The sequence below is a fragment of the Mastomys coucha genome, unplaced genomic scaffold (assembly GCF_008632895.1).
Source record: "Mastomys coucha isolate ucsf_1 unplaced genomic scaffold, UCSF_Mcou_1 pScaffold5, whole genome shotgun sequence".
Lineage (NCBI taxonomy): Eukaryota > Metazoa > Chordata > Mammalia > Rodentia > Muridae > Mastomys > Mastomys coucha.
In genome coordinates, this window is record NW_022196911.1 from 57529919 (window position 1) to 57542970 (window position 13052).

A 13052-nucleotide genomic window follows, 5' to 3' on the forward strand; every position below is an offset into this window, starting at 1 on the left:
GGGTTCCCTCCACAGAAGGAGTGCTGAACAGGGTTCCTAAGGAGCCTCCATTCACAAGCCTCCAGGGTCCCTCCACAGAAGTGCTGAACAGGGTTCCTAAGGAGCCTCCATTCACAAGCCTCCAGGGTTCCTTCCACAGGAGTGCTGAACAGTCAAAAGGCTACTGATAACACACAGCAACTTGACTAAATCTCTAAAATCCTTAAACTGAGATAAAAGCAAACATAAACGAATGCACAGTGTATGATCCTGTTCATATGAGTGCTAGAACAGTGAGGATGGCCAAACACGTGGCTACAGAAAATAGGAGAGGAGACTGCCTAGGAAGGAACCTGACTGCTTATTAGTACACTAATAAGTTAGTAAGAATAAATAAAGGGCTAACCAAAATAATATTCAACAGAAATCTGCTGTAAAGAAAAGCCAGCTTACCTGTGAGATGGACCCCCCCATTATAAAGGATGGTTTCTCTGATGCCACCGTGGTTTTAGACGATGGGATGAGGGGAGGTGGTGGTCTGGTTGGTCGTGTTGTTGGAAGCCGAACCCCTTCAGGAAGGCTAGTTATCACTTGATGTGGAGCAGGTTGAAGGACTTATTAATGGAAAAAAAAGGGATTTAGAATGGTCAATTTCCTAGTATGCCACAGGCTACCTTTCTCAGTAAGCATTCCTGAATCTTTAGATCACAAATTAAATTGTAAATGTCAGATGAAGCTAAAGATGAGTATTTTCACTTTTTAAAGTACTTTCAATGTGCATACTCAAATCTGAAATGGTTATTTGTAAGGTAAACATATTCCATTTATTTCACACTACAGCATTCAAAACTGATTTCTCAGCTAACAGAGGCAATCTTTATGAGTAACTTTGACTTTCTTCATTACCCTCTGACACTTACAAAGAAGATCAGGGAGGTTCTTCTAAGACACAGCTGCTGCTCACACAGTAGGAGGCCTGGCTGACACCCACCATAAATCCTCTGCGTAGCTGCAGAATTTTGTTTGTTTTGTTTTGTTTGTTTGTTTTTTCGAGACAGGGTTTCTCTGTATAGCCCTGGCTGTTCTGGAACTCACTCTGTAGACAGACGTAGCTGCGTAATTTGAGAAATATTACTGATTCTGGCTTTCACAGTACACTTGAATTTCTGAGGGGGAAAACTCTCAAGGATTTTTACAAAATAGTTGTACTGTTAAAAGGAAAGCCAATCACAGTATAAGTGTGTCAACACAGATTTCCCAGTGGCACAGGGAATCTGAATACAACTGACAATGAAATGCAGAGAAAGAAGAGAGTCTTTCCAAGACAGCAAAAACATGTCCTGGAAGACTGCCATAATAATGATGAAAATTACTCAACAAGAAAGTGATTTCCACACTAACAATGCCATATTTCAATGTCATGCCAACAATGCAGTCATACCACTACAAACAGAGGACTGAAGAGGCACTACAGTGGTACAGTCACTCACGAGATTAAAACACCACAGGGAATACCTGTGGGTAGATGGCCGGCAGCCACTGTGCAGAAAGGCAATATTTACCTGGAGGGACACTACAGCGGGCTGCACTCATATCGGGTTGTGAGGCGGCTTTACTGACTTCTCTTGGAGAGAGCCTACAGGGTGAGGCTGACCTCGCTGCGGTACTGTGCATCTGCGCTTCCTGTTCTAGAGCACGTCTGACCTCAGCATAAGGCACATAGGCGACTGATTCTCCTATGAAAGTTGTCACAATAAGGGAAGAACCCCAAATTAAAATAGTGTGAAAGGACCAGGCCCACACCATCCGAGGGCAGATCCGTCTACATGCTAATAACAAGGTCTAAACTTGCTGTGGACAAATCCACCCACAGAAATGTTAAGAAATTCTACTAAATCTAAATCTGCTATGTTTCCCTCAGATTCAAAACCCTCAGAAATTCAATGACAATTTTTACTTTTAAAGGACAAAAGGTCATAAAGAATATCAAGTGTTTTGACATGCAATAAAACTATAGCAGACAAACATTGAATTATCAAGTGAATCTGTGAATTCAAGTCTGCCCTGAATTACAGGTCAGTTCTTTGAGAATTTCAATTCTTATAATTAGCTTGGTGATATCTAGAAAAGTAAACATAAGAAACAGCAGAAGTCTTTTCAAACAAATACAGATAAAGCTTATCTAAAACCACTCACAAGTTAAAAAAAAAAACCTATGAATATAACTGCAATAATAATGATAAAAATTACTTAACTAGAAAGATATTTCCACACTAACAATGCAATGTTTCAATGTCATGCCAACAATGCAGTCATACCACTACAAACAGAGGACTGAGGAGGCACTACAGTGGTACAGTCCTTAAAAACTATAATGAGTCTATTCATGTAAAAGAGCTAGGAGCAGTGGCACATATCCCAGTGCTGGGGTGGTGGTGGGAGGTGGGGATGTGGAGGCAAGCTAATACCTGGGACACTCTCTGGCCAGCCAACTTAGCATAGGGTAAGAAACTGTAATTAGTACTAGAAAGAAATCCTGAGAAACTCTAAGAAACCCAAGAGGGGTACCCAGGGTTGATCTCCGGCCTCTACACAATTTGTCTATACATCCTAACATATAATATTTTAAATAATATATAAAGATAAAAATTTCTTTTCTTCCTTTTTGGGGGGGTGGTGGTGGTGGTGATGGTAGTGTCAGATAGCCTAAAACTGGAGATCCTCTTACATACATCTCCTAAATACTCATAATAATATGGGTATATGGAATCATGCCATCTAAATCTTTATTAAATTAAAACTGATATACTAGCCAGGTGGTGGTGGCGCACGCCTTTAATCTCAGCACTTGGTAGGCAGAGGCAGGTGGATTTCTGAGTTCGAGGCCAGCCTGGTCTACAGAGTAAGTTCCAGGACAGCCAGGGCTATACAGAGAAATGCTGTCTCAAAAAACCAAACCAAACCAAACCAAACCAAAACTGATATACTGTGGTTAACTTAGATATGTGACATTTTAACAGCTGACTGAGCAAATGCTTACTATATTATTATTCTTTTCACTTCCTAATCTTATCCATTTATCCTTTCAGCTTTTTTGTTTGGATTGGTTTTTAAAAACAGACTTTGGGTGGCTAGAGAGATGGCTCAAAGGTACTGGTAACTCTTCCAAAGGACCCAGGTTCAATTCCTAGCATCCATATGGCAGCTCACAGCTGTCTGTAACTCCGGTTCCAGGGGATTTGACACCCTCACACAGATATACATGCAGAGAGAACACAAGTGTACATAAAATAGAAAGAAGCCTCCCAAGTGCTGGGAATGTAGATCTATGCCGGCACACTCAGATTACCAAGGAAGTTTAGATTTTAAATCATTTGGGGTACTTTCTACCTAAAATGTCATTGGAATTTTCATTTGGTTCACATTAAACTTACGAACAAATAAAGGACAGGAGAATTCTTTTAATACTGAATTAAAAATAACCTGTCACATTTGTTAAAACTATTCCTAGGTCTCATACATTCTTGTGCTGGGAAAATTATCTCTTTCACATATATGTAACTGGATACTTCAGATATATAGAAAATATAGAGGTTTTCTGTAAAACAGCCTTTTCTAGGAAAAGCTTCCTTTTAACTCAAATAATTTTCAGCTAATTTTATGTCTGTTTTTTTTTAAATTTTACTTACTGTAAATTGTAAGTGTTTATGTTATTGTTATATATATGATTACTGTATGCACAGGTTACGGAATGCATGGCGACAGCTTTCAGGAGCCCTTGCTGTCCCTCTTGTAGAGACAAGGCCTTCTTTTTACCTGACATGCTGCATGCTAGAGGCCAGCCCGCCTTCAGGCCTCCAGATGTTCTGGGAGTCAAACTCCGGTCAAAGGTTGGTGGTCTGCCTTGGGAGGAAGGCATTCTTACCCTGGCCACCTCCCAAGTCTCCTTTATACTTTTTAGATAATATTATCATGCAAAACAACAATCAGTCTTCTTTCTTTAAATACTTAAACTTTGTTACTATACTAGCAGCTCCCCTTCAAGTGTCAAAGTCCATGACTGGTTTCAAATACTTATTATGACAGGCACAAGCAGTACCGTGCTGTTAGAAATAACAATGACTATAATATCAAGCATTAGATGCCATGCTTTCCATGAATTTAAAAGAGGAAATAGGCCAGGCGGTGGTGATACACACCTTTAATCCCAGCACTTGGAAAGCAGAGGCAGGTGGATTTCTGAGTTCAAGGCCAGCCTGTTCTACAGAGTGAGTTCCAGGACAGCCAGGGCTATACAGAGAAATCATGTCCCCAAAACAAAACAAAACAAAAAACCAAAAGAGGAAATAAAACTAATAAATTTATGAAGGATTTATCAATAAACTTTCTCAGAAAACATTATCACATGAAAGTAAAAGTTAGCTAACAGAGAAACGCTGCTTTTGCCGAGCAGTTTAAAGAGCACATCCCTAGCTGGCAGTGCTATTGCATCTCATGCCTCTTACAAGGAAAAGTGAAAATCTGCTGCCAGGATGATCCACTTAACGGCTGTCTGGGAAAAGCAGCCCTGCTCTAGCTCAGGAAAACTAAGACAATATTTTACTTTTCATTTCTCCAAACAACCAAACCTTGGAACTTCTGTCTCTGTTGAACAAAGTAGACTTGTTCAAAGTATAACTTAGGTACTGAGCCTATAAGCTGAGGGGAATTTCTGTCCAGGGTCGGTTCCTTTGTGTACATGAGCCAGAACTACTCACATGCTATTATTCAGGAGCCTTTCCTTAATTAATCTCTTAGGAGTGCTTTCTCACTAGGAAAGCACAATATAATACTCATTTAGCTATCACAACGAAGAGGTTAATGGAATTTTTCAAACACTTCTGAAGAATGCCCGACCAAAGCATTTGAATTGGATAGGTATTGAATTTCTGACTGGGATACCCATCAAAATGATGATGCTCATACAGGCTGTGGCACCACATACTTATAATCCCAATATTTAGGAGGCTGAAGTAAAAGGATTGGCCAGTGTATGGATACAAACAAACAAACAAACAAACAAACAAACAAATGCATTTTTTTCCTAGAGGATTTAATATAATATATCAAAACTCAAAGACTGCTAGTCTACTATTTCAAATAATTTATAAATATGTAGAAAATTTCATTTAAAATGTTGGTAGAAATTGAGATTCTAACTACATCAATTTTATCACTGTGTATACAGAAGTAGGAAAACAAAACAAATGAAATAACAAAATAAACACAAAATTGTTTGAGTTGCACAAAAGCAGAAACCTACTTTGATTGGATAGATTTTGTTAAATGTGCACTAGAACTTCTAACCGATAACTTCTGTTATGCCCAAGCTGCTTCACTGGAAGCTTTGAGCAAAGCAGGGGTCAATCTGGGGAAATGACAGTTGAAAACGAAAACAATTCTTTAAAGAATTTTTAAAGTATAATTTAAAGGAGGGATGCCTGCAATAACTGTTTGTACCAAACTCGTTTTAAAAAAGCAACAAATATAAGAAACGTAAGCACAACAGCCAAAGTCAACGCCATCCTAGCCCAGTCCCAATAGGTATCTTCCTTCTTGGTAGTGTGCTGGTGAGGGGCTTTTCCTAAGTTACTGAGGCACAAGGTCCCACTCTGTGGGTTGGGCTGGCTTAGAACTCACTATATAATTCAAAATGGTCTCAAACTTAAGAAAGAAAGAAAGAAAGAAAGAAAGAAAGAAAGAAAGAAAGAAAGAAAGAAAGAAAGAAAGAAGGAAAAAGAGAGGGAGGGAGGAGGACAGAGGGAGGGGGAGAGTTGGGGGGAAATCTCCTTGCCTTAACCTTCAAGTACTGGAATTACAAATATGAATTGTCATGATGAGCTGATGGTATTTATATAAAAACTGACACACCAGCTATTTTTTAGTCTATAAACTGTTATGTGAAGTTGTATTAAAATATTTGTCATGTTTTCCATAGAGATGTAATTCAAGTATAAACATGTAAATGCTATCTGGAAGAACATCCCAGACATTGAACTATTTAGGAACATCCTCAAAGGAGAGACATACAGCTTGTAGAAATTAAAATACTGGAGGTATATATTAGGTGGGCTAGCAAGGCAAAACCTTTAGATTAAATATAAAAGACAATCCCACTTTGTAACATCATGCTAAACCAAACTGTAAGGTACTTAATGTCATATTAACTTAACATGAAAGTCTGATTTTAAGGTCACTGAATTATGATTAAAAATTCAGGCATTGCTGAAATCTTAACCACACAGAACAAAGGCAGAGAAAAACTGCAGAGAAACTTGGCCTGGTTCAGTTACTCTAGTTCTTCAATACAGTTCAAAGGCAGACTGAGTAAAGATGTTAATGTTCTAAACTATATCCAATTAGAATCACCCACATATTATTAACTGAATAATACAAAGCTTTGGCAGGAGCTCAACAAATAATTGAAGTAAATGTCACTTTTTTTATAAGTTTTATTTTATCTTTTAAAAAAACCTATTCTAGCCGGGCAGTGGTTGAGGCACACTTCTTTAATCTCAACACTCAGGAGACAGAGGCAGGTGAAGAAGGGCCAGCCTGGTCTACAAAAGGATTTCCAGGACAGCCAGGGCTGTTACACAGAGAAATCCTGTCTTAAAAAAAAAACCAGCTGGGCAGTGGTGGTACATGCCTTTAATCCCATTCTTGGGAGACAGAGGCAAGCGGATTTCTGAGTTCGAGGCCAGCCTGGTCTACAGAGTGAGTTCCAGGACAGCCAGGGAAATACAGAGAAACTCCCGTCTCAAAAAACCAAAAACCAAAAACCAAAAACCAAACCAAACAAAACAAACAAACAAAAAACCAAAACACCAAAACCAAATTGATAATAATAATAAACCAAAGGGGAAAAAACAAAAAAGCCAACCTATCCTAAATAATGTATAAAGACTAAGTAACTAGGCCTCTATTATAATTCATCTATACTAGGTTTTGTCATAACTAAGATATTTAAAAGATAACCATCTCTGAGGGTGGGATGTGGCAGTGCAAAGCACTTGGTCTAAGCTAATATCCAGTAGAAAGAAGAAAGTAGGAAGCAGGACACATCACGTTTGACGGCTGGGCAAGGGTAGGATGTGAGACAAAGTCTCTATTCAACTATGGCTGTCAAGGAACTTACTCTAACTCACTCTGTAGACTAGGCTGTCCTTTAACTCTGCCTGCCTCTGCCTCCTGAGTGCTAGGATTAAAGCTGTGTATACCCACTGTATTGATTTTATAATTAGGGATTAAAGATGCAATTTAATAAAAAGCCTAAAAGTCATCAAAAATCACTACCTACTTCCATTCAAGAAATATTCACTTAGGAGAGATTTTTGAGATATACGCTATGAAAACCCAGCACTTGGTGCAGGGGGAAGGGAAAGAGAATGGAAAAAAGAGAGGAAAAGAAAATAACAAAAGAAGAAACATTTACTTATGGCTAGTGATGTGAGCTAGTGGGCAGCTGTCCATGACGCAATGGGTTCACTTGTTAACAGAGAGGGAAAGCTACTTTGCATTCTTTCTGTGCCTCAGCATTATTCCCCTAGTTCACACTTTTGCTAGCATGAGATCTGCATTTAAGGGCACTGAAAAGGCTCAGAAGGTAACAGGGCTTGTTATGAAAGCCCGCTGACCTAAATTCGATCCCCAGATCCTATTGTGGAAGGAGAGAATAGATTCCAATCCCCTAAATGCATACTATATTAGCACATATGTAATAATTAAAAAGCAATTCGTGTTTAAGACAATGAGCTCATAAGTCTACCGATTGTAAGAGGTACAGTATGTTATGTAGCTAATAACACATCACTGGGGTGGCAGGGAGTAAGGAGTCAGTAGGGCCAACTACTCTTCAATCCCACTTTTACATTAAGTAGCCTTTGACATGCACACATGGCTTGTATAGACAATCTTAGTATTCATACATTCTAAGCATACTTGAAAATACTAACAATCATGTGCTAATTTTAACCATTTCAGACAAATTATTAAAATTTAGAAATCACCTCCTCATATTAAGTAAAAATGTATCATGCTTTAACTGTAACAGAATGAGTCAATTCAAATATATCATTTGAAGCAATAAGTGATATGGCAGTGACCAGTACTTCAGTAGTAGTCTACACTGTATATAAAAGCTGAGCCATGTATTATATAACAATGTTGACTGTTCACTCTTATTATAACCCTAGCAAGATATATATGTATTATTATTTTCATTTTGTTGATAAGAAAACTAAAGTAAAGCTAGATCGTCTTTGCCCACAGCCACATGGTTAACAGGCTAAACACGGAGTCAGGGTAAGAACTATTTGCTACAAAAGGATGTCTTCATCACATCTGTTAGAACATTACGCAGGTACAGGTGACTTGCCTCAAAAACAGAACATGAATTTCTACTTTGAAAAGTCAGATTCATAGAGGATAACACATGGTTTTTATACTTTCAGAAGAGGAATGAATTCAAAAAAGTCACCACCTAGAATGCTATTAACAACATTACTGCTGTTTTTGGTAGTCACCAGTATTATAGTACAGTATAACCAGCATTGGTTTAAGGACTCTTCTGTCAGGGACATACGTAATAAACTGAAATCACATACACAGCACAAAAGACAGACACTAACTGGGGGTTTAGCTTGACTCCCTACCTTCCCACTCCCTGTTTGGACTCTTAGAAGTGCCACACGGGCTTGTAGAGCTTCTGCATTCCAAGTCTATCTGTTCTTGCCTCTGCCGCTGTTCCTCCAGGAGTGCTGATTCATGCATGGCCTTAATGTGCCGTTGGTAAAGAGCATAGCCACTTACAGGCGTTCCGATTGGTATATTACATGGGGTGCAAGAAACCTACAAGGTATCAAAAAAGTTGAATTGAAATGTGCCAATGACCATTATAACAGTAATTACCAACTGTTAAAAGTAATACTTATTACTGAAATGCTAGAGGTTAAAATGATTTGACCATGTTTTAATTAAAGAACTCTTCAAAAAAATGCTAGGTAGTTACTGAAGAACTGATCACAGCAGAAATCATAAAAGCTGTGACAAAAGAAATCAAACCTAGAAACTAAAGATCATTTATCTAATCAAGTACTTCTGATCGATCTGTCTTTGGCCTCGTTCCACATTGCTCTTTCTGACCAATCACGTGCATTTCTATAGATTTACATTCCCTCTATGACAACAACTCAGATACAAAGTTCACACTCTGGACTAAGGATTTAGCTCAGTAGTAGAGTGCTTGCCTAGCAAGCTCAAGGCCCTGGGTTCCGTCTTCAGTTCTAAAAGAAAAAAAAAAAAAGACAGAACAAAGATCACACTCACAATAAACTGCCTACTGGTGAGTCCATTTGAATAGCTCAAAGGAACTTTCTACTCAACAACCTACTGCCTCTTTTTTATTTACTCTCCCCTTTAGAAACAGACCTCAGCAAGGAATATGGTCATCATCCTTGACTTCTTCATCTTCCCGAACCTTCCTTACCCAAACCCAACTCACACCAGATAGACTGGAACATGGGAACCACTCTGATTGACTTTTCATTCAGTCCTTGACATTGTTTTCATAGCATACAGCTTTGTCCCACTTTGTAATTACAGTTTTTGTCTTGTTTTTGAGATAGGTAGCCCTGGCTAGCTAGCCATTCACTATATGGCCCAGGCTGACTTAAACTTACAACAATCCTCCTGTTTCAACCTCTTGAACACTGGGATTACAAAAGTGCACAACCTGCTTGGCTTGTGTGATGGTTTGTATATGCTTGGCCAAGGGAGTGGCATTATTAAAAGGTGTGGCTTTGTTGTAGTAGGTGTGTCACTGTGGGCTTTAAGACCCTCATCCTAGCTGCCTGGAAGCCAGTATTCTGCTAGCAGCCTTCAGATGAAGAAGCAGAACTCTCAGCTCCCCTAACACCACCATGCCTGCATGGATGCTGGCATGTTCCCATCTTGATGATAATGGGCTGAACCTCTGAACCTATAAGCCAGCCCCAATTAAATGTTGTCCTTATAAGAGTCACCTTGGTCATGCTGTCTGTTCACAGAAGTAAAACCCTAACTAAGACAGATTGCAACTATGTTTTTATTTCTTTATGATTATTAAATACTTGATATGCAACAAACAGCCATAAAAGCTCAGAGAACTAACATAAACCTATGCTCTAAGCACTACTATATGCCTTACTGTAAATGGCCAAATATGACTTTCTATCTTTTGCTTTACATGTAAACATAGCTTTTCCTCCTTGTGCCACCAAACCAAATCAAAGCAAGCAATTTTGGTCTAACAGAAATTTTAAATCCTATGTGGAATCTTAAATTTCTAATTAAGATACATGTAATCTTAGGAACAACGCAATACATGAGAATAAACAAAAAAAATTTGACTAAAATAGTTAATTTCACATTGCCTGCTTTTCACCACAATATTTAAAAAATTCTGAGAGACAAGTAAAAGAGAGAAGAAATATGTCCATGAAGGTTTCTATGTTTCAGTAACAATAGCACTTACCATTGGTGGAATAACAGCAGCTCGATGCTGAAGCTGTGGCAGATCCAATGGGTTTGGTTTAATAGGGGATGAGATTAGTATAGATCCAGGAGGATTTAACAATGAAGGCTTTGCATCCATGGGAAATACTCTATAATTGGCAGTTTCAAATAAAGATAAAATAAGTTATTTTTCTTTGTGTCTTTGAAAGTAAAATCACCACAATTCATTTTAAGAGTGCATGTGTGTGACATTCTCTTTAATGAGATGGGAGGAAGGCTGGGGTATAGCTCACTAGTACAACCTTGCCTGGTGTGAGCATGACCTTACATTCAAATCATAGTACAATTAATAAATATTTGAAAGTAGGAGAGAAAACAAAAGGCCTATAACACTAATTTTCCAGATTAAAGAAATTTAATATTGACTTTCAAGTTGATACTTATCTACATTTAATCGACAAAAAACAGTATCAACAAAACCAATGAAAACTAGCATCAATTTACTAACATACAAGCATAAGTTAAAAACTAGCTCCTTGGGACTAATGAGGTGGCTCAGAGCGTAAAACCACTTGTCACCGAGACAGACAATGCCCAGGACAGATACACAGTAAAAGGAGAGAAGCATTTCTCACAAGTTTGTCCTCTGGGCTACACATGTATACTGGGTTATATATGACTCCTATTCATACACACAGTGTAACTGTGATAATTAAAAACAAAAATGACAACAAACAACTAATTCCTTATTATAGAATGTTTTCCTGGGATCACAGGCTAGAAGCAACTGCTGCCATTTAAAATTTGGTAATTTATACTAAATTTCAAACATCAGAATTCTTACTAATGTAAAATATAGTGCCAGCATTTCCACATAGCAGATTCACAGAGCTATGTGTCCCTCTGCTCATACAGTCCCACCCAGACATTTCACATAGCACCTCTTTCACTTGTCTCCAATATCTACACATGAGTTTAGGATGTCCAATATATATAAACTTGATAAATTTTATACACATACACATAATAAAATGGTGCTGTATTTTACAGCCTTTGTCATATTAATCAATGCTATAATGGACAGTGGGTAAAGAGAAATGTTTTTAAATCTGTGGATTGGTGAGAAAAATAAAAATTTATAAAGAAAATTAACTTACAAACTGCTTTCTTGAAAGCTGATATTAAAGATGTAGAAAACTGAAAATATCATTTTAACAAAGTTTTATACACTTTAGAATTTTATTCAGAATTTACCATAATTTTACAGTGATTTTTGTTTTTCCTGAGGAGCTTCTCATTTTTTTGGTGGTGGTCGTGTTGGGGATGAAACCAAGAATGTCATGCTCTGCTACTGAGCACCTGCCAACCATATCAAATGTCTTATGATGCTCACTTTCTTAGGTCACTGGCATCCTAATTTTTCTTCTTATAAAATAAAGTTAACAAACCTAACAGCATAAAACATAGACAATTCTTATTAAAGGTGAAAAGGCGACACTGCTTTAATCCATGTATATCACTCTAGATAAAGACTGGAGCTGGACCTCAGGATAACTCAGGCAAAGATGCCGGCTGCCAAATAGACAACCTGCAGTCAGTCCCCGGAGACCAGAGAGCAGAAGGGGAGACTCCTGCAAGTTGTTCTCACCTCCATATAGGAAATGGACAGACAGACTGACAGACAGACAGACAAAGACACACACACACACACACGCACGCGCACACATGTATAAAAAACTTGGACAATTAAAATGAATTCTACAGTATTTTGAGATAAAAAAAAAGTGAACTAGACGATTGCATTTTCCAACAAATGGATATTGCACAAAATCCCCATCTTATTCAGTGTTTACTGATGGAACTTCTAGAGCTGACTCTCTTCTAGGAGAGAGTCAGGAGTCACTGCAGCACCTATATCAGCACTAATCAGAGCAGTAAACGTAAACTCGTACAGTGACAGCAAGGCACACTGCACAAAGCTAAGCTCTGAGTAGAATATGACTTCTAATGAGAAGTTCATTCATCTTAATATTATTAAAAGTAAACAAGGTTTTGAGGGGGAGAATGCTCAATTTTATAGCAATTTCAGTCTTACTTTATTTTTGGAATCTGCAGCAATCCAACTTCTCTGATTATAAGTGATTACATTTCTTTCAAAGACAATGGAACACCCTGATATTAACATTATCAAATTACCATCTCTGTACAATGTCATTATAAAAGCCCTGACAGCAATTATGCATTTTTATTATAAATTTGCCTTTAATGACTTAAATTCATCTCAGGCTGGTGAAATGACTCAACAGGTAAAAAAGCATTTGTCACTAAGCTAAATGACCAAAGTCCAATCCTTGCAACCAATGTGGTGAAAAGACAAAGCCAACTACCCTAAGTGATTTCTGACCATGCCACACATGCTTCCTTCTTCACAAATAAAATCTAAATAATTAACATAACTGATATTTTATATCATAAATATGACTAATTTAAAATTATAACCAATATAAAAAGTCAATATAATGTCTACTAGTGTGTATTTA

At 37.8% G+C, this 13052-nt stretch overlaps 1 protein-coding gene across 1 annotated transcript in view; it reads right to left on the minus strand.

Annotated features, from left to right (window-relative positions):
• The window catches only part of Ncor1 (nuclear receptor corepressor 1), an 82643-nt gene that overhangs the window by 45018 nt on the left and 24573 nt on the right, over positions 1-13052 (minus strand). The window contains exons 7-10 of the mRNA XM_031354024.1: positions 10532-10661; positions 8673-8868; positions 1542-1715; positions 433-593 (exon numbers count right to left, since the gene is read on the minus strand). Of these exons, the coding sequence (XP_031209884.1) occupies positions 433-593; positions 1542-1715; positions 8673-8868; positions 10532-10661 (661 nt within the window). The remainder of the gene's footprint in view (positions 1-432; positions 594-1541; positions 1716-8672; positions 8869-10531; positions 10662-13052) is intronic.